Source organism: Chiloscyllium plagiosum, chromosome 7 (genome assembly GCF_004010195.1).
Source record: "Chiloscyllium plagiosum isolate BGI_BamShark_2017 chromosome 7, ASM401019v2, whole genome shotgun sequence".
Taxonomy (NCBI): domain Eukaryota; kingdom Metazoa; phylum Chordata; class Chondrichthyes; order Orectolobiformes; family Hemiscylliidae; genus Chiloscyllium; species Chiloscyllium plagiosum.
The window spans coordinates 58,795,728-58,817,330 of record NC_057716.1 but is presented as its reverse complement, the minus strand read 5'-3'; the positions used below and the strand labels follow the sequence as shown (position 1 = coordinate 58,817,330).

At 40.1% G+C, this 21,603-nt stretch overlaps 1 protein-coding gene across 14 annotated transcripts in view; it reads left to right on the top strand.

The window, feature by feature from the left end:
* baz2ba (bromodomain adjacent to zinc finger domain, 2Ba) overlaps positions 1-21,603 on the top strand; it is a 356,283-nt gene that overhangs the window by 320,765 nt on the left and 13,915 nt on the right. For 10 of the 14 annotated variants that reach the window (XM_043693834.1, XM_043693828.1, XM_043693824.1 and 7 more), the window contains 6 exons: positions 2,748-3,000; positions 7,539-7,694; positions 7,897-8,060; positions 15,359-15,666; positions 16,057-16,192; positions 17,029-17,175. In XM_043693834.1, the coding sequence (XP_043549769.1) occupies positions 2,748-3,000; positions 7,539-7,694; positions 7,897-8,060; positions 15,359-15,666; positions 16,057-16,192; positions 17,029-17,175 (1,164 nt within the window). The remainder of the gene's footprint in view (positions 1-2,747; positions 3,001-7,538; positions 7,695-7,896; positions 8,061-15,358; positions 15,667-16,056; positions 16,193-17,028; positions 17,176-21,603) is intronic. The other 4 variants (XM_043693833.1, XM_043693831.1, XM_043693829.1 and 1 more) reach the window with 1 other exon arrangement.

Sequence of the window (21,603 nt, the reverse complement as noted above, 5' to 3'; positions counted from 1 at the left end):
CTCCCTGTGCCTACCGTTCAAGTATTACCACTTAATTCTCTCCTGGTTCAGAATGACTCCCTGAGGATTCTGGTCAGTCTACCATCGAAAAACACAGGACAGTTCTAAAAGGGAACGGGACATGTCTTCCCAGCCATTGCTGGTGCCTACACCGTCGGTGATGACTGGATCCAAGACGAGCCCCCAATTGTGAGAAACGAAGCTCACTGTTCAATAATTTTAGTCTGAGTCAAATTCTGAAGCAGTATTTATTCATATGGTCTTGCAAGCCGGGTGACCACAAAATAGGCACATCGATCAGGAGGTTACATTACAATTTATACGCTTCAGTTGAGTCTCTCGGTACTCTCCTTTTACTTCATACCTGATCGTTGTATTGCTCTGTGCAGCTGCTAATCTAATTGGGTTTACCACATCTGTCTCTAGCCGGTTGTTGGCATGCAACCCCCCACCCCCCCCCCCCCTCCCCGGATAGCTGGGTCTTATTACTTTTGCTGATGCAACACTGGGTCTTATTTGGTTATCTTGTTCATACTAACTCCCTATGTGCATGACAATTGCAACTGTCATGTCAATACATCTATCTCTACCAGTCGACCACCTCCCTTTTCGGTTAGTTATTTCTTGGTCTACACCCTCGTGATTCCGCCTTGTAATTTTTGCAGAAACAACAACCTTCACAACTGCATCTCACAATTATCTTGATCAGAAAACATCATTGGTTGCTGACAGGTAGCACCTGAAGGTCTTTTCCTGAACAATTTCTGCATAATATATTAGTTGGCATCCGATCCAACCTAACTCAATCAATAAGAGTAGAGTGAATTTCAGAGATAGTTTTCTTTGAATGGTGGGGCTCTACTTTCGTTTTACAAATTAAAATTTAGCATTGGAAGAATAAACATGAAAATGTGTTGAATAAGGAAATCTAAATGTTGAAGGCTCAAAATTAGTTGCTGCATTTCTAGGAGGTATTTCTGTCATGTATTTCTCCTCATATGATTGCCATTTTGCTACTAAGTCATTCTGCAACTGGTTCTGTATGATGCATATATGCTGTGATGTCACTTTCATTAACAATAGAGGCAACACTGATGTATGAGGAACCTGCCTTCTGAGGTTTTGTGTTGGAGAACAGTAATCTGTACACTAAAATCACAAAACCCTGGGGCAGGAATTTCCATTGGGTGTTCCTAGAGCAGGGGTTCCAAACCAGCACTTGCAGGAAGCCATACGAGCAGAGGTGTGCTACATTGTTTTTCTGACCTATTGAAGAAGGTATATGGGGTAGTGATACTGTCAGTCCAATCAGAGGAAGAGCCGTTCTAGAGCCTCAATGGCGCAAATAAAGAAGAGGTAATCATATAGTCAGGAGATGTAATGTGAATGTGGATCTCAGGGTGAAAAAAAAATCAAAAGAACCACACTGATATTCCCTCTGATCCACAGAGAAATTCCTCCAAGCGCATTCTTGCATTCACAAGGCTTCTCTTTCATGCCCCCAGCTCCTCTTTGGAGTAATGGGTTGTTTCCATTAAAGCATCTGCATGCAACAGGGGCTGCTTTGTCACTGGCAAAACACAAGTAAGCCCTCTGAAACATTTTTAATTGGGTCCAAAAATGTGCAGTTGACTGGGTGCCCCTGTTGAGCAAGCATCTGACTCTTTTACCAGAAACTTCATTGGCATTAAGAATGTTTGTGGGAATCATCCTAATAAGGTTGCCTGCTATTTTCCTGACCCAACCATCCCAGAGTCCATCTTTGTAGGACTCGTACAATTTGACCTTGAATATCAGTTTGATTGCCCATGTGTGATGATTCAATAAATTTTCTATTTCATTTTAGGATCATAGTTTTAAGGAGCAGGAGCAGGCTTTTGAACTTCTGTGGGTGCCCCACTTTTCGACAATATCAATACAGGTCTAATTGTGGTCTCAATGCCACTTTCCTATCCATACTCCATAATTCTTGTCTATCCAAAATTTGCCTAGCTTCTCTTTGAATGAATGAACATCCCAACACTGCTCTCAGGAGAAAGAGAATTCCACTTCTTAATGATCCTCAGAGAGATTCTCCAAATTTTTAGCTTGAAGGGGAGACCTGTTATTCTTAAACTTCATCCCTTAACTCTATTGTCTCCCCACCGCCACCCCAACCCCTCCCCAATAAAAGAGGAAACATCCTGGTTTCTGCTGTATTGTGTTTTGCAGAAAATCTATCCTTGTGTTCAGGATAAATTAAACTAAAGTATTTGCCTCTCTTAATACCGCAGGTTTTAAGTTGTTTTATAAGAATGTTTATTGCTTTTATTTTTTGTTTTTACAAATGTATCCTACCTCATTTGTTTGTGAAGACCAGGCTAGACTGTGTAGCTCATTGATTTGTTGCTAGAACCCTTTTAGCAACAGTCTTCAAATTGCTTTTGGAATGCATATTAAAATATCCAGTCATCCTTTTTCTCTCCCATGTCATTGTTAGTTGGTCATTGCAAAATCCTTGCACTTTTTGTTTAATGGGATGATAGGCATTGCTGGCTGGTATTTATTGCCCCTCCCTAGTTGCCCTCGAGAAGATGGAGGTGAGCTGCCTTCTTGAATTGCTGCTTAGCAACTTTTTAAAAGGATGTGTACTCATAAATTACACATTTTGTTAACCAGTTTCTGAAGTATCCAACATACCTTTCCAATATCTGACAATATTTTCATTTGCAATAAATTCAAGTAAATTTATTTTTTATTTTTTCCAGATGAAACCAGGATTACCTCTGATAGGACTTCCATTCTGTGGTTGGCCAACTGGAGTACTCAATCCAAGTATTGCCTTTACCCCACCCAGTTTTGGATTGACAGAAGGGAATGTTAATCCTTTTCTGTTACCTAGCATTCCTACAAATGAATCACCAGCACTGCAAAATGAAAAACTTCAAAACAGTGCATCTTCTTCAATTGCTGAAGTAGCAAAACCAGTGGATTATCCTAGTCCAAGACCCATTGCAAAAGGTAAGTGAGAAAACGTTTTTGTAGAAGTTGTGCTATATTCAAACGTGGAACAGTGAAATTTCAGTCATATCTATTGCAAAACTCAAATAACATAGTTCTTATCATCATTCACTGTATATATGATCATGTTAATGAGTTTGGAAATTATTGTATCAGTAGACTAGCAAAATTTTGTTTTTTCTTTTAAATCAGCATGTCGAGATCTTTAAATTTAAAAGTCTAATAATGCTGTTTAGAAGGTGAACTTAATAGAGACTGTGATAGTGTGAACTGGAAATAATGAGCGCTGAAAACGTTTCATTGTTGGACCTTTTCATGTTTAAGTAACCATTGACTTCATTCTATGAAACAAAATAATTGTATGTTATATAATTTAACTTTACTAGGTTCAAACTAAAGTAAGCTTAAAGAACATTTTCCAAATATTTTGTTTGGGAAGGTGTGGGTTTTTAATGTATTAAAAAAAACAAAAGTGATCTGTGAAATCTCCAAGGAAAACTACCATAGAGTTTAAAAGAAGTTTTTAAAACATGTTCATGAACTAAAAAGACATATAACTTTCATAACAATATAAAACATTATAGCATATGGCCCTTTTAGCCCTTCTACCAAACATTAGGATTGTCTTCAACTCCACTTTCCTGCTCAATTACAATATCCTGAGAATCCAAATATTTATATATTTCAGCGTTGAATATGCTCAACCACTAAGCATACATAGCCTTCCCAGGGTAGACAATTTCAGTGTTTTACAATGAGCCAAGAAATTCTCATTTTGGTCCAGCTGGAAGAAACTGCTTCTCAGCATGTATCACCTGATGAGCGGCTTATGCCTGAAACATCGATTCTCTTGCTCCTCAGATGCTGCCTGACCGGCTTTGCTTTTTCAGCACCACACTCTTCGACTCAGCATCTATCACAACCATGCATGTTTCATTAAGACCATTTCCAGTTCTAAATTCAAAATAATATGGTTTAATTCTACTCTTCTTGTAGAGCAAATTCCTCTTTTCAGGTATCAATCATTGTATTTTACTGGCTGTAAAATTGACTTTTGAAATATTTGGTTGTAAAAGTCACTACATAAATGGAAGGTTTTTGTTCTATCTAAGACTAAATATTCTTCCTCTGGTGTGAAAACCAACATTTATTTTAGTTTATTTGTTCACTGGATATGGGCATTGCTCATCCTAATATCCTTTCAGAAGGTGGTGATGAGCCACCTTCTTGAACTGCTGCAGTTTGTGTTGTAGCTACAGCCCAGTCCTGTTAGAAAGGGAGTTTCAGGATTTTGACCCAGTAACAGCAAAGGAGCAGCAATATAGTTACAGTTCTGGAGCGTGTGAAGGTAGATCGTTTCTTGCTATTTTGAAAAAGGTACTCCATGTAATTGATGCAGTTTGACATTCTTTGCATCCGGTATACATATTTTGCAAATATGTTAGTTTCTCCAGGATGGAGGATGTCATAGACTGCACTTTTATTGCTAGTTTTCACCATGCATAGCATCTTTGTTGCTTAAAAAGGATTCCATTCCCCCATAGTAGCTGGCTTGAGATCACAACCAACACGCCACTCAGGCCTGAATCTGGTTTCCTGCTAGAAGTCATAACATATTCATTATACATCACATTTCTCAGTACAGATTGGTTACCAGGCTAGAAGGGGAATCCTGTCCAGCCATTGTCATAACTCTTGTCAGGAATCGAGGTATAACTGCATAGCTGGCCTGCAATGAGAGCCATGCCATCACTAGAATTGTTATCAACAATCAGCATGTTCAAGCAATGCCACTGCCTGAACATTCAGAATTTTTTTTTTGCAGTCCAGTCATCAGCTGTATGATTCAGATATCTCATCATGAAGAATAAGCTCTTAACACCTGGATATCAAACTGTGAAGCAGAAGAAACAGTATGAAGAGTTGGAAAAAATGTTGACAAGCATACCCCCAAGCTGCCAGGTGGTCAGAGTAGATTTCCAAACATCATTTTTCTGAAATCTTTCTTTGCATCCTCAACACACCAACAACCCAGCAATTCTTATCTACCACTTTCTAATTACTTTCCTTTTGTCAAATCTTTTGTCTTGTCCTCGCTTTTTAGTACAAGTGTAAAGAACACCAAAAAATAATTTTATCAAATAATTTATCTGTAACAGTTAACAGATGTGTTTGTAAATGACTCTCTGTAAACCATTTGTCATTCTTGTATGCGTATTAACCTGTTTTCGTGCTCTGATGAAGAGTTACCTTAAAATGAGAATGGAGTGCATGAGTGATGTAATGCATGAGTGATGTAATGCTGTAGAAGCCCCTACTAATGATGCATTCACATTGAAGATGCTGTCTTAGTAGGAAACTTCTACATGGTAGACACCATTGTCATATTGGCCACTTAGTACATTTTTGAAAGATGTCCGCAACCTTGTGTATAAGCATGTTGGCAGGTTGTCTAGTCTGCCCCGCATTTCCTGATATATCCCTTCTGAATTTGTTTGGAAGTCTGCATCCTAATGATTTGAGTACAGCAGAGCTACAGCAAACAATCTTGCTTCCTGGGGAGTAGGCACGTGTGTTGTCCTATTGCCTAGATTGAATATGTTCAGAGATTCACTGTGTGAAAACCTGCAAACCACATCTCACCTCTGAAGTATGCATGCTACTAGTACCTGAACAGGTTCTGTTAGGGTGAGGAAGACAAGAGCTGGCTTCCTCTTCCTGAAGGTACCTCCATGTCTTCAGCACTTGAAATCAAAATGAGGGACAAGGCTTAGTGTGAAGGGAGCAAAAAAATATGTAACTGGTGGAAGCATGAGTACTATTTCACATGCAGTATTAATGGGTGAGTTAAAAGTAAGAAGAGAGAAAACTAGTAAGGTTTGAAAAAAGTTGTGATATCTCCTCTAGCATGGCAGTTACTAGAATTGTGACTCTGCTATGCTGATGATGGGTTTAACTTGATTAATGAAGAGAGGATTTATTTCCTATATTCAGTTAACTTTCTCTTTTGAAAGAATAGTATGCGTTAGTTGCAAAGGTATTTGAGGAGAAGGAAGTATAAAATGTGATATCATAATTATGGGAGAGTATTGGGATGTGGTGGAAGTTGGACTATTGTGGTTGGAGGTGTGAGCAAATGTAAACCTTCGACATTGATCTCCCCGATTTCTTCCCTTGGACAGTTTTGTTTGGCCTGAGGTCAGGAAGGATGTTTGTTTGTCTCTCATCTGGGCCAGGATTTCCTGAAGTAGCATCAAAAAACTTAAAGGGATAACATAGTATCATGAGAATTCCTGCAGTGCAGATAGAGGCCATTTGGCCTATCGAGTCTACACTGACCCATCCAGAGAATCCCAACCAGACCCACAACCTGTCCCTGTAAACCTGCATCACCACAGTTAACCCACCTAACCTGGACGTAACAGGGCAATTTAGCACAACCAGTTCACCTAACTTGCACATCTTTGGTCCGTGGGAGGAAACCAGAACACCTGGTGGAAACCCACACAGACGCAGGAAGAATGTGCAAACTCCACACAATCACCAAGGCCGGAATCAAACCAAGTCCCTGACGCTGTGAAGCAGCAGTGCTCATCACTGAGCCACTGTGCCACCCTACAGTGTACAAGTCTAGAAATAAAATTCTGTATTTGGAGAATACCTCTCTGGCTGTACCCAAAGTATACCTCCTTCCACACAGAATGTTGGCTTCTGTTCAACAGCATCAGCAACACTTGATTACTGCCATCCATCATGCTGGTTGCGTGCTTGACTCACAATAGGTTTACAGCACAAAATGAATGACTTAAATAGTCCCTACATTTATCTGCAGACTTGTTGATTCCACCTTCCTTTTCAGCTGTTCAACTCGATGAAGAATGGATATGTCAATTTCAAATATTTGATCTTGAATTGACCAGTTATGCACAGCTTCATGAGTAACCTGGCTTTCTTCATCAACTATCACTATTGCATCCTACTTGGAATGAGACAATAGACAGATTATATCTGTGACCCACTCTTTGTTCACCCATTTTATGGTGAAATTGAATTTCTTGATAATTATTTTCACTCCCTCCAGTTCTCATTCATTATTTTATGTTGACTATATGGGGTGTTTCCTTTAAGTAGTGTTTTTCTTGTTTCTTCTACTATTTTTGTTGTAGTTTATGTGTTACTCTTGGCATTCTATTCTTAATCTTTTGGCAGCACATGTATACTTACTTACATTCTCTATCTCTGATTATAAAAGGAGTGGTGAGTAACTTTTAATATTTTTTGAGTTAGGTGCTGGTTGCATTTTAATGCAATAATATTTATTATATTTTCTTCCAGCTACACTATGTTAAAACCCCTAGTGTTAGATAAAAATTGAACTGCTGAGCTACCCTGATCATTTGACATCATTGCAGTCAAATTGCTGGAATGTTCATAAAGAGAAAGGGAATGTAAAAAATGCTTTTAGTAGATTTTAAGGACACTTTTTTAAAATAAGCAATTATTGATGTTTGTCACTTTGTATTTATTTGTTTCATAAGAAATGCAACAAGGCTGGTGGAGAATCATTGATCCAGAAGAGCTAAAGACGCTGTCTAAAGTACTTCATCTCAGGGGAATAAGAGAAAAGGCTTTGCAGAAACAACTTCAAAAACACTTGGATTACATCAGTCAGGCCTGCATCAAAAGTAAAGATGGTATGAAGTTATAATACTGTTTTGAATGCATTTGAACAGCTCATTTGTACAAATAGAATTGTTATTTGACAATGCTGAATTCACTGTAGTTATTAAATGCTAAACTGACATGAATGAAGATTTTGTTGGATTCTACATTTCTGTTAAGAGACAGAATAACAAGAGAAAGACTTTCAGCAATTCAAAATTATTTCTCACTTAGTTGCAATATTTGAAATAAGTGAAGATGATGAAGAAAGCCAGGTTACTGATGAGGCTGTGCATAACTGGTCAATTGAAGATCAAGCATTTGAAATTGACATAGCCATTCTTCAGCAAGTTGAAGAGCTGGAAAGAAAGGTGGCATCAGCAAGTCTGCAGATAAAGGTAGGGACTATTTAAGGTATTCATTTTGTGCAAAATAGTATAAAAGCTTGTATAAACTGATGAAATTGTGTAATACATTAAGTTAGGAAATATTAAATAATGGTTGTAATTAATGAAGAATTAAATAATGCCTGTCATTAAAGTCTGGTACAGGAACAGAGTGGATTTGTTATTGGATGATCTATTGCCAGACTATTGGACTAGCAATTCCGTGAACATGTTTAAATCTTAGAATAGTAGTTTAGAAAATTTACTACAATTATGAGAACCTTGAACATAAAATGTTGGAAAGTGAAAAAGACTACAAAGGAAGAAGAATGTTTACAAAAAAGCAGTAGCTGCAGAAATTGTAGGTGCAGTGGATAGTGTGAAGATTAAGATGATGGAGATACCAAAAAGGCAGGTGATACTTAAGAAACATGGTGCACTTGGTTTGGTTCACTTGCATTCCAGTTTACTAAAGGAAGTGGGAGTGGAAGTTGAGCAAGGGCTTCTCTAAATAGAGTCATTGAGATGTACAGCACGGAAACAGACCTTTCAGTCCAACTCGTCCATATTGACCAGATGTCCTAACCTAATCTAGTCCCATTTGCCAGCACTTGGCCCATATCCCTCCAAACCCTTGCTATACGCATCCAGATATCTTTTAAATGTTGTAATTGTATCAGCCTCTACCACTTCCTCTCACAGCTCATTCCATACACGCACCACCCTCTGCGTGAAAATGTTGCCCCTTAGGTCCCTTTTAAATTTCTCCCCTCTTACCCTAAACCTATGTCCTCTAGTTTTGGACTCCCCAACCCCAGGGAAAAGACCTTATTTCTTTACCCTATCCATGTTCCTCATAATTTTATAAACCTCTCTAAGGTCACCCCTCAACCTCCGATAGTCCAGGGAAAACAGCCCCAGCCTATTCAGTCTCTCCCTATAGCTCAAATTCTCCAACCCTGGCAACATCCTTGTAAATCTTTTCTGAACCCTTTCAAGTTTCACAACATCCTTCCGAAAGGAGGGAGACCAGAATTGTACACAGTATTCCAAAAGTGGCCTAGCCAATGTCCTGTACAGCTGCAACATTACATCCCAATTCCTGTACTCAATACTCTGACCAATGAAGAAAAGCCTTCTTCACTATCCTATCTACCTGTGACTCTACTTTAAAGGAACTATGAGCCTGCACTCCAAGATCTCCTTGTTCAGCAACGCACTCCAGGACCCTACCATTAAGGGTATAAGTCCTGCTCTGACTTGTCTTTGCAAAATGCAGCACCTCGCATTTAGCTGAATTAAACTCCATCTGCCACTCCTCAGCTCATTTGGCCCTTCTGATCAAGATCCTATTGTACTCTGACGTAACCTTCTTTACTGTCCACCACACCTCCAATTTTGGTATCATCTGCAAACTAATCTTTCAGTTTTTCCTAGATGTTTAGGGGGGCTAGGGGTTTGGCAAATATGACACTTTTATTCAAGAAAGGATGTAAGATCAGTCGTAGTAACTACTGGTCAGTGTGGCTAAGGTTCGAGAAGGCATTGTCAGATTTTTTAAAAATATGCTAACAATTTGAAGAGGTTTGAATTAAGTAAGGTGAACGTGCATGCATTTGTAAAAAAAAATCAAATTAGGTCTGACTAATTTAATTTAATGGAAATAAAGAAGTTTGAAGGAAATGTGAAAAATCACAAATGCTAGAGAACTCCGGTCTGGCAGTATCGGAGGGTAGGGAAACAGAGTTAATGTTTGGAGTCTGGTGTGACTCATTTTCAGAACTGAAAGGCGTGAAAAATGTTTTTTAAAGTACTTTTGACATAGACAAAGGCCAACACAGAAAATAAAAGAATTGTTAATATCGGAGAAAGAGAAAAAAGGAGATATAAAATGGGTGTAAAAGAGAGAGAGAATAGATCTTAGGAGCAACATAATCAAGACAGAAATAAGTATTAAAACAAATATTTTAGTCTCATGGAGAGTTAGGGTCAATTGTATTGAAAAAAAAGGCTGAAGTGCGGAAACAGTATGTTTAAAGTAGTTGGAGATGGTGGTTTTCAAATGGTTAATTCTTGATCACCCTGTCAATCATCATCAACATGATGGAAGTTATTAAGTGTTGTCAAGCAGCACTTATTCATCATTAACTAGCTTATTGATGCAAAGTTTCCAGGTCCCCTTTATAGCTTTAGTCCAAACATTTGCAGAATTCCATTGGTGAGATGAGATTGATCAGCCTGGATATGAAGGCAGCATTCGGTAGAGTCCAATACCAAGAAATCCTAGTCCATAGGATTGGGGAAAATTGCAAAGGACTGGGGTTATAACTTGTGTGTAACTTTGTCAAGATTCTTCTTTCTTAGTGATCTTGAAATTTTTCACATTACAACATGTTTTTCCAAGGTTTCTCATACTAGATCTACTTTAAATCCAAGATCGATGTTAAGCAAAGGGATGAAAAGATATGGGCCAAAGGCACGTATATGGAGTTAAGCCAGATCAGCCATGAGCTCATTGAATAGTAGAATAGACTGGAAGGGCTGAAGGGCCTACTCCTGTTCCTACTTCTAAGGAGCAAATTTTCCAAAGTATTATTGTTGATTGTTCTTTTTAGAAGTTAGTCTTGTCAGTCCCTAGACATCTCTGCTGGAGGTGCAGTGCCCAAACCTTAATTATCATAAGCTCAATACTTGCATGTCTGTGGTGAAAACATAAGGAATGGGGTTAATTCATTCTTTCAACGAGCTGGTAAAGGAATGATGGGGTGAATGGTTTCCTTCTTTGCTGGATGATTCTATGATATATTGACACTCCCTACATTATAAAGGCAGAAGTGTGAAATGGTGGTGGCAGTGCATTAAGTAATAACTTGTAAAATGGCACTGGATGCACACTTGAAAACAAAAAAAAACTTTTCATGACGAAAGAATGAAGGAATGGCTTTAGTCAGGTTTTTTTTTTACAGAGAGGGAATAAGCATAATTAATTAAGTTGGTCACTTTATTGCTTGTGGTTCTATGACTTCACTGTTGCATGATATTGAGTGGTGTTACTAATTATCAACATGCTGGTGATCACTTGAACAGAAACTGAAATGTACCACTGCTGGGTCTTGTAGTGTCCCTATCCCTAGGCCAGAAGGTCCATATTCAACTCCCACCTGCCTGGAGGTGTGCAATAGCATGTCTGAACAGGCATGACTAAAACAACAACAAAGGGACCACTGGTGGAATTCGAATCCTGGTCTCCATAAATTACCTATGTCTATGGATTACTAGTCTTGTGACAATATCACTTTGCTACTGCCTACCCTGCCATCTATAATGCATGGATTCTGAAGGAACGCCTGATCCAATGAATGGACTACCTTGTCTTCAATGACATCATCCTTCTTGAATATTGCTGCAGCTGCCCACCCCAAAGTAGTGTAGACCATTACACCATTCCCTTGACTTTTTCTGTTGTATATGGTGTTGGAGTCAGGACACAAGTCATTCACTGCAGAAAATCCAATACTACTATTAATCTTGTGGTCCATTTCAGGACATACCTGGGCAATTTTCCACATTCTTGGGTAGATTCCTGTCTTATTGGAATAACTCAGCTAGGGGTGCAGCAAGTTCTGAAGCATGGACATGGAGCCTTCTGCAATTCACTTTGTTACACACATAAGACACACACTGCGCACACTTTGGCTGATGAATCAGTGCACTTCTGTGTTGAACATCACTTAGAAGAAACACTCAAGGTGACAAGTGCACAGAATGTACTCTGGGTGGGGGACTTAAAGTCTCCCACCAAGAGTGGGTCAGCCACACAACTGCTTACAGAGCTGGTCGATTCCTAAAGAATATTGCTGCTGGACTGGATCTGTGGTAGGTGATAAAGGAATCAGCAAGAAGATAAAACCTCATCCTTACCAATCTACCTGCCACAGACATATGTCCTTGACATTATTGATAAGAGTGACCTCTGCAAAGCCCCACCTTGACATTGAGAGTCACCTACATCATATTGTATGGCACTATCATCATGCTAAATAGGATAGTTTTGAACAGATCTGGCAACTCAAGATTGGGCATATGTGAGTTTTTTGTGGGTCATCAACAGAAGCAGAATTGTACTATTATACAATCTGCAACTGTATGCCCCTGCATATCGCTCTCACTGCCACCAAGCCTGGTTCAATGAAAAATGCAGGGGGTCATGCCAGGAGCAGCATGCAGCATATCTAAGAATGAGTTGTCAACCTGCAACACAGGACTACTTGTGTGCCAAGCATCATAAGTAGTGATAGACAGAGCTAAACAATCCCATAACCAATGGATCATATCTAAACTCTACAGTTTTGCCACATTCAGTCATCAATGATAATGGACAGTCAACTCATTGGATGAGGAAGCTCCATGAATCATCTCAAAGACAGAGGAGCCTAGCAGATCACTATAAACAATAAAGCAGAAGCATTCACAACAGTCTTCAGCCAAAAGTGCTGAGTGGATGACCCATCTCTGCCTCCTCCAGAAGTTTGTAACATTGCAGAAGTCAGTCTTCAACTCGTTTAATTCACTCCATACGTTATGAGGAAATTGTTGTCGGCCAGTTAGATAATGTAAAGTCTGTGGACCCTGGTGATGCACTCTGCTCCAGAGCTTGCGTCCTTAATGTTACAGTACAACTCCAACTTTGGCATCTTCTCATCTATGTGGGAAATTCCCTGGGTATGTCCTAATCCCAGGACAAATTCAATCCTGTCAGTTACCAACAGTCCTAATAACGCTATCACAAAGCACTTACTGGGCAATAACCTGCTCACTGGCACTCAGTTTGGGTTCAGCCAAGGTTACACTGCTTCTCACTTCATTACAGCCATTGCTCAAAACAAAAGAGCTGAGTTCCAGAGTGACTGCCCTTGACATATTGTCCACATTTGACCATGTGTGGCATGAAGAAACCATAAAAAAACTGGAGTAAAGGGGAATCAGGAAAAACTCCTGCCTAGCTGGAGTCATACCTGGCACAAAGGAAGATGGTTATGGTTTTGAGGTCATTTATCTCCACTCCAGGACACCTCTCTAAAGGTTCCTCAGGGTAGTGTCTGGGCTCAATCATCTTCAACTGCTTCATCAATGACCTTCCTTCCATCACAAGGTCAGAAGTGGGAATGTTTAGTAAGTGCACAATATTCTGCACCATTCGTGACTCCACAGGTACTGAAGTAGTTCATGGCCAATTGCAGCAAGATCTGGCTATATCCAGGTTTGGCTGGCTAGTGCCAAGTAATATGCCACCAAAAAAGTGCCTGGTACTGACTATCTCCAGCAAAAGAAAATGTAACCATACCCCTTGACAGCAATTGGCATTATCATCGCTGAAACCCCTAATGTCAAAATCCTGGGGGTTACTATTGACCAGAAAATGAATTGGACTTGCAATACAAATACTGTTGCTACAAGAACAGGTCAGATGCTAGGAATCCTGCAGTGAGTAACTCACCTCCTGATTCCTCAAAGCTTGACCATAAGATGCAGAAGCAGAGATAGGCCTTTTGGTCCCTTGGGTCTGCTTCGCTGTTCAATGAGATCACGTGAGAAGTTACATGACACCAAGTTATAGTCCAACAAGTTTATTTGAAATCCAAAAGCTTTCAGAGAACACTGCTGCTTCGTCCAGTGAAGTCATGGCTGATCTGATAGTCTTCAATTCAATTTTCTTACCTTACCTACATAACCCTTATTTAGAGATGCTGGTGTTGGGCTGGGGTGTACAAAGTTAAAAATCACACAGCACCAGGTTATAGTCCAACAGATTTAATTGGAAGCACTAGCTTTCGGAGCACTGCTCCTTCATCAGGTGGTTGTTTGGAGCAGCGCTCCAAAAGCTAGTGCTTCCAATTAAACCTGTTGGATTATAACCTGGTGTTGTGTGATTTTTAACTTTGTACATATCCCTTAATTTCTTTATTGGCTAAAAATCTATTTCAGTTTTGAATACAGTTAATGACCCAGCCTCAACACTCTCTGTGACAATGAATTCCACAGATGTACTACCATCTGACAGGTGAAATTCCTCCTCACTTCTTCTGTAATCAAGAGATAGATCCTTTACTTAGATTAGATAGGCCTAACTGGATCTTACTCAGATGAGAGTGGACTGGTCCTGGACTTTCCCATAAAGGTCAACAGTACATTTGTTTTCCTTATTACCTGCAGAACTTGGATGCTAGCTTTTTATGATTCATGCATGAGGATCCACACTCCCCTCTCTGCTGCAGCTTTCTGCAGTTTTTCCCGTTTAAGTAACAATCAAATCCTCTGTTTCCTGCCGACATGCATAGCTTTACATCTTCCCACATTATATTTAATCTACCAAATTTTTGTCCACTCACTAGAATTTATCTATGTCCCTGCGCAGACTCGATCATCCTCACTTCTTGTTTTCTCACCCATCTTTGTGTCATCTGCAAATATGCCAATAGTACATTCACTTTTATCATCCGAGTCATTAACATATAGTGCAAATAATCGTGGCCCCAGCACTGATCCCTGTGGCACTCCACTAGTGACAGTTTGCCATCCTGAAAATGCTTCCTTCATCCCACTGTCTATTAGTTAGCCAGTCTTCTATCTATGCTAATATACTACCCCAACATCATGTGCTCCTCTTTTCTTCAGAAGCCTGAATTTTGGAAATCCAACTATATTACTTCTCATTCCCTTTATCTATCTTGCTTGTTACCTTCTGAAAGAACCGTACTAAATTTTCCCTTCATGAAGCCACATTGACTCTGCTCTGTCTGGAGGTTTATCGTACCTGCAATAACATAGTGCTGGATATTTCTCTTTAGTTTTTATAACAAATTACTATTCACTGTGAGAAACATTTCCTTAATGTTGGTATGCAGAGGAGAAACAGCTATAGATCATATATCTGTGCTTGCTTAATTTTAAGAATAGCCACCCCCAAAAGTTTAGTGATCTCAGGCCTGTGCAGAGCTTTCTTGTCTCAGCTAAGAAGTAGTAAGGTGATTATAGTGTGCTTTAAGCTAAGGAAAAAATTAGCTGGGACAGTCCAGTAAACTCTCTGCATGCTTGATGTGTCAAAGGAAAGAATTGGTGATTCTTCCTCCTTTTCCCCATAGTTATATAACCTACCTACACTAATTTTCCAGGCTTTCACTTGATTGCACCTGAGAGCTTCCAGCATCTGTAGAGTTGTATCTCCGTGTATCATTGCATTCAGGAGTGCAAATTCAAAAGAAAAAATCTATTTGAAGAACAATGAAGCAAACTTTTTTATCCTTATACAGGGCTGGATATGTCCAGAACCTGCTTCAGACCGAGATGATCTAGTCTACTATGAACACAAACCTTTTGAATTGGAGCAGACTGGTGGAGACCACAATGGCGAAGAGGACATGGAAAATTACAGCAATATAGAACGACGGGATGGCAACCCTCTAGATATAGCTGTAACGAGGCTGGCTGATTTGGAGAAGAACATAGAGAGAAGGTATCTGAAGAGCCCCTTAAGTACCACCATTCAGATCAAACTGGATAATGTGGGCACAGTTACAGTTCCTGCTCCTGCACCATCCAATACTGGTGATGGTGATGGGTAGGTTATCGAGATTAACTTGGAAAATTATTGTGCTTTTCTGCTAATTGGAGCCTTTTTCTTGCCTGTTTTCCCCCTTGTTCTTGTGTGTGTGTGATCCATGTGGATCATCCTATCTGCATGGTGCTTTGTAGAGACTTCTTTTACTGTGGATGTTTTTGTCTGCAGGAATGTCCTACGTCATATGGTCCTTTATTAGCTTTAAGGCATGTTGCCACAATGCTATAGGGGAGTTCAAATGCCTAAACGTCATATCAACTCTTTACTGGCTGTGCACACTGCTGTTTAAAATGTTTGGCTTTATGTAATATTTACCTATTTGGCATCATGATCTGAACTGAATTCACTTTATTTAAAAAAAAATGTTTCTTCTTTTGTTGCTTTCAACAGAAGTGAGGAAGACATTGCTCCTGGATTGAAAATGTGGCGTAAAGCCTTGTCTCAAGCTCACAGTGCTGCTCAGGTAGCAATGTGCCTTCAACAGTTAGAGAAGGCTATAGCATGGGAGAAATCAATCATGAAAGTTGTGAGTGCTTTTTCTTTCTAGTATGTTTTAATTCAAGTATATTCTCTCTATTTCTTTGATTACATCTGACTATTAATGTCTGCAGCATGTTTCTTTCAGAAAGTAGAATGAAACAATTTAGAACAGAAATTAGATTAGATTACTTACAGTGTGGAAACAGGCCCTTCGGCCCAACAAGTCCACACCGACCCACCGAAGCGCAACCCAGCCAGATCCATTCCCCTACATTTACCCCTGCACCTAACAGTACAGGCAATTTAGCATGGCCAATTCACCTAACCTGCACATTTTTGGACTGTGGGAGGAAACCGGAGCACCCGGAGGAAACTCACGCAGACACGGGGAGAATGTGCAAACTTCACACAGTCAGTTGCTTGAGGCGGGAATTGAACCCGGGTCTGTGGTGCTGTGAGGCAGCAGTGCTAACCACTGGGCCACCGTGCCACCCAAAATGTAGCTATGTATGTGCCATTTTGATCAGCTTGCCAGGGTGACTGTGTTGGGTGGAACAAAACCCATAAACTTTTTCCCTTTGAAAGTGCTCTGCAAGCGGCTGGGAGAGCTTATCCTTTTTAGAGGAAACAGTTCCAATGATTTCTGTGTTTTGCATTCCAAATGGATATTAGAAATAGGATTTCCAGCACAGCTACACTGAGCAGACCACTGATTAAGATTTATTTTACATTGTTATGATATTTATACATGTGCCTTATATAAGATAATTGTTAGCTGTTGCCTACGCAAAACTGAGCTGTTCAGGTAACAGTAAACAAGAGCTACATGATTTCTTGATACAGTTTAACCTAACCAGATATATTTTCTGTCATTTTGATCAGTACTGCCAGATATGTCGAAAAGGAGATAATGAAGAATTGCTTCTACTTTGTGATGGTTGTGACAAGGGATGTCATACTTACTGCCACAGACCTAAGATTACGACAATTCCAGATGGAGACTGGTTTTGTCCTGCCTGCATTGCTAAGGTATTATAATAGTTCAAACATTTGTACTTAAACAGGTGTTTGCTTAGTACTTTATACTGTGCCATTCATCAACTGTTATGTTTGTGTTTGCAAATTGTATGACATAAGTTTACTCTGTATAGAAATGGATTGTGAATGTAATCAACTAGCATTGAGTGTACCATGTTACATTGCACTTGCAAATCTACTGTTACAATAAAATGATAACAGTTGACATGATGGTTTTACTTTTGAAAATTCCAGTTTAATATTTGGCTCAGTTTTTTTTTCAACTTGACCGTTTATATCTGTTTTTCACATGTTGGTCTTATTGCCAATCTCTTGTACTTCCAAATTTGCACCAATAGACCATTTAATTAAAAAAACAATTCAAACGAGTGCAAGTGCCTGCAAGATTTTGAAAATTGGCAACAAGGATGAGGCAATATTGGATGAATGGAAGATGAGAAATCAGTAAATGGAATGAAAGTAATAAAAATAAGCAATATTGTTCATTATTCGTTCGCTTTTTTTTAACCATGTGTCAAGGTTTTTCTTGGTTTGCTACCAATCCTCACTTCTCTTCAATTTTTTTCCTTTTTCAATGGAAACACTGTTTCTTTTTCTTCATAGGATTTGGACATTACTAGTTAGACTAGCATTTCCTGCCCATCCTGAATTGCTTTCTTGAACCACTGCACTCCTTGGTGTGTACTTAAAATGTGTGGCACAGTGGCTCAGTGGTTAGCACTACTGTCTCACAGCACCAGGGACCCGGGTTCAATTCCAGCCTCTGGCGACTGTCTGTGTGGAGTTTGCACATTCTCCCAGTGTCTGTGTGGGCTTCCTCCAGGTGGTCTGGTTTCCTCCTGCAGTCTAAAGATGTGCAGGTTAAGTAAATTGGCCATGCTAAAATGTCCATAATGTTCAGGGATGTATAGGTTAGGTGCGTATATCAGGGGTAAATGTAGGGGAAAGGATCTGGATGGGATACTCTTCGGAGGGTCGGTGTGGACTTGCTGGGCCGACAGGCCTGTTTCCATACTGTAGGGATTCTAATTCTAAATTCTTGGTGCTTTTAGAAAGGGACTTGTAGGATTTTGAACCATTCAGTTAAGGAGTGGTGATATAGTTTCAAATCAGGAAACTGTGTCACTTTGAGGGAGGAATTTGTGGTAGTGTTCCCATGCACTTGTCCTTCCAGGTGGTAGAAGATATGGGGTTAGAAGGTGCTGCCAAAGGAGCCATAGTGAATGGCTGCAGTGCATCTTGCAATTGATCCACGATGCATTGGTATGAAAGAAGTGAATATTGAAGGTGGCAGATAATGTGCCAGTTAAGGAGACTGTTCTGTTCTGGATGATGATGGGCTTTTTGATTGTTGTTAGAGCTGCAGATGGTTGAGAAAGTGGAGAGTATTCCATCAAGGTGTGACACAATGGCTCACTGATTAACACTGCTGCCTCACAGCATCAGTGATCCAGGTTCGATTCCACCCTCAAGTGACTGCCTTTGTGGAATTTGCACATTCTCTCCATGTCTGCATGTCCTTCTCAGTCCAGTGATTTGCAGGCGAGGTGGATTAACCATGGGAAATGCAGGGTTTCAGGGATTGGCGGGGGAGTGTGGATTAGTGGTGCTGGAAGAGCACAGCAGTTCAGGCAGCATCCAAGGAGCTTTGGTCAGGTTGCTCTTTGGAGGGTTGTTGTGGATTCATTCAGTTGAATGGCCTGCTTTCACACTGTAGAGATTCTATGATTCTATAATAATCTTGACTTGTGCCTTGTAGATGGTGGGCAGATATTTGGAAGGCAGGAAGTGAAATGAGTTACTTCTTGCAGAATTCCTAGCTTCTGTCTTGCTATCCTGGTAAGCACAATACTTTTATGGATTTTCCACTTCAATTTCTGGTGAATAGTAACCTCCCAGGATGTTGATATTTACCAGTGGTAATGCCTTTGAATATCAAGGAGAGCTGATTAGATTTTCTTTTGTTGGTGATGGTCATTGCCTTGCATTTGTGTGACATGAATATTATTTATCACAAATCAAACAGAATCTGAACATGATCTGGATCTTGCTACATATGGACACAGGCTGCATTTGTATCTGAGGAATCATAAATGTTCTGAACATTGTGTAATCGTCAATGAATAACTCCACTTCTGACCTTATGATGAAGTAAAGGCCATTGATAAAGCAGCTGAAGATGTTTGGTCATAGTATACTACCTTGAAAAACTTCTGCATTGATGTCCTGAGACTGAAGTGATTGACTTACAATAATCACAACTGTTTTTCTTTGTGCTAGTTCTGACTCTAACTGTAGAAAGTTTTCCCTGATTCCTATTGATTCCAGTTTTGTCATACTCAATAAAATGATGCATCAGTGTCAATGAAAGTAATTTTCACTTGGCATGTGGCATTCCGCTCTTTTGTTCAAGTTTGGATCAAGGTTGGAGGAGCTGAATTGCCTTAGTTATCAGTGAATAAGTTGTTGTTGAATAGGTACCGTTTGACAGTACTGTTGATGACCATTTCTATCACTTTACTGATCAAGTGTAGACTACTAGGGCAATAATTGCACTGGTAATTGGGAGAGTTGTCCACACTTTAGTCAAACAAAAGTCTCATAGGAACATATCTTCCAAGACAATAGCCCATATGGCATCATCTCCATCACTGTCCTGTCCCACCTGCAGGATAGACCTACATTCAGTGACAGTGGTATACAGTTGGCAAGGGTTGCCCTGTGAGTCCACATTAGTGATGCCAGACTCCATAAAATCTCATGGCATCAGGCTAACAACACCCCAGAATCTCAACACCATCCAGGACATAAAAAGTTCTTGATTGGTATGCCATCTACCTCTCCCTTCATCACTCATGGCAGCTATGTGCTTCATTTATAAGAAGCGCAGTAACAATTCACCAAGGTTCCTTCAATGCACCCACACTATCAACAATTTGAAGAACATGGACAGCAGATGCAAGAGACACCACCATTTGCAAGTTCCTATCTAAGCCATACACAATCCTGACTTTTGAATTGGACCATTGATCCTTCACTGTCACTGGTTCAAGATCTTGAAACTTATTCATAGAATCATACAGTGCAGAAAAGCCCATTGAGTCTGCACTGACATAACTTTGATTGGAATTATTTATTTGCTAACGACCAATAAAAGTGTGTTAATCACAATTTCCTGCACTTGTCCCTTCTCCTTGAATGTCATGATATTTGAAGTGCTCATCCAAATTTTTTTTGAAGGATGTAAGATTTCTGGCCTCCGTTATCTTTGCAGGCAATGCACTCAATATGTTGAGTGAAAATGTTTTTTTTCCCCAAATCCCATCTGAAGCTCCTACCCCTTATCCTAAAATTATGCCCTCTCGTAATTGAAACCTCAACGAAGGGGAACAGCTGCTCTGTATTCACCCTGTCCATACCCCTCAACCTTATACACCTCAATTATTTCACCACTCAATCTTTGCTGCTCTAAAGAAAACAATCCAAGCCGATTTAGTCTCTCCTTATAGCTCAATTAATCCATCCCAGGCATCATCCTGTTGAACCACCTCCATACCCCCTCCAATGCTATCATATCCTTCCTTTGATGAGGCGAACAGAACTGCACACAGTCTTCCAGTTGTGGCCTGGCCACTGCTCATTGCTCTTATACCCTATGCCATGACTGGTCAAAGCAAATATATAATATGCCTCCTCAATATCTTATTCATGTGCTCTGCCTCTTCAGGGATCTGTGAATAATTACCCCAAGATCCGTCTGTTTCTTTAAGTTACCCAGTGTCCTGCCATTCTTGTTTCTTCTTCCAAAGTACATCCCCTCAAACTTGTCAGGTTTAATACTATCTGTCGCTGGTCTGTCCATCTGACCAGCGCATCTATATTTTCTTGTAACCCACAACTATCATCTTTGCTATTAACCACTCTACTAATCTTGGTGTTGTCTACAAATTTGCTTAACAGTCCCCCCCACATTTCATCTATATCATTTGTCTGTATAATAAACAATAAGGGTCCTGGTATTGATCCTTGTGCTACACTGCTGGACAGCAGCCTCTGGTCACTCAAACAGCCTTCTACTAGTATCTTTTGTGCCCTATTACTCAGCCAGTTTCTGATCCATCTCATCAGGTTTCCCTCAATTCCATGTTCTTTACCCTTTTCTCCCACTCCACCAAGGGCATGCGTGTCTTGGGCCTCCTCCATCGACAAACCCTAACCACCCAACACCTGGAGAAAGAACGCCTCACCTTCTGCCTTGGGACCCTCCAACCACATGTGATCAATGTGGATTTCACCATTTTCCTCATTTTCCCTCCCCCAAACGTATCCCAGTCCCAAGCCTCCAATTCGGCACCGCTCTCTTGACCGATCCTACCTGTCCATCTTCCTTCCCACCTATCTGCTCCACCCTCCTCGCTG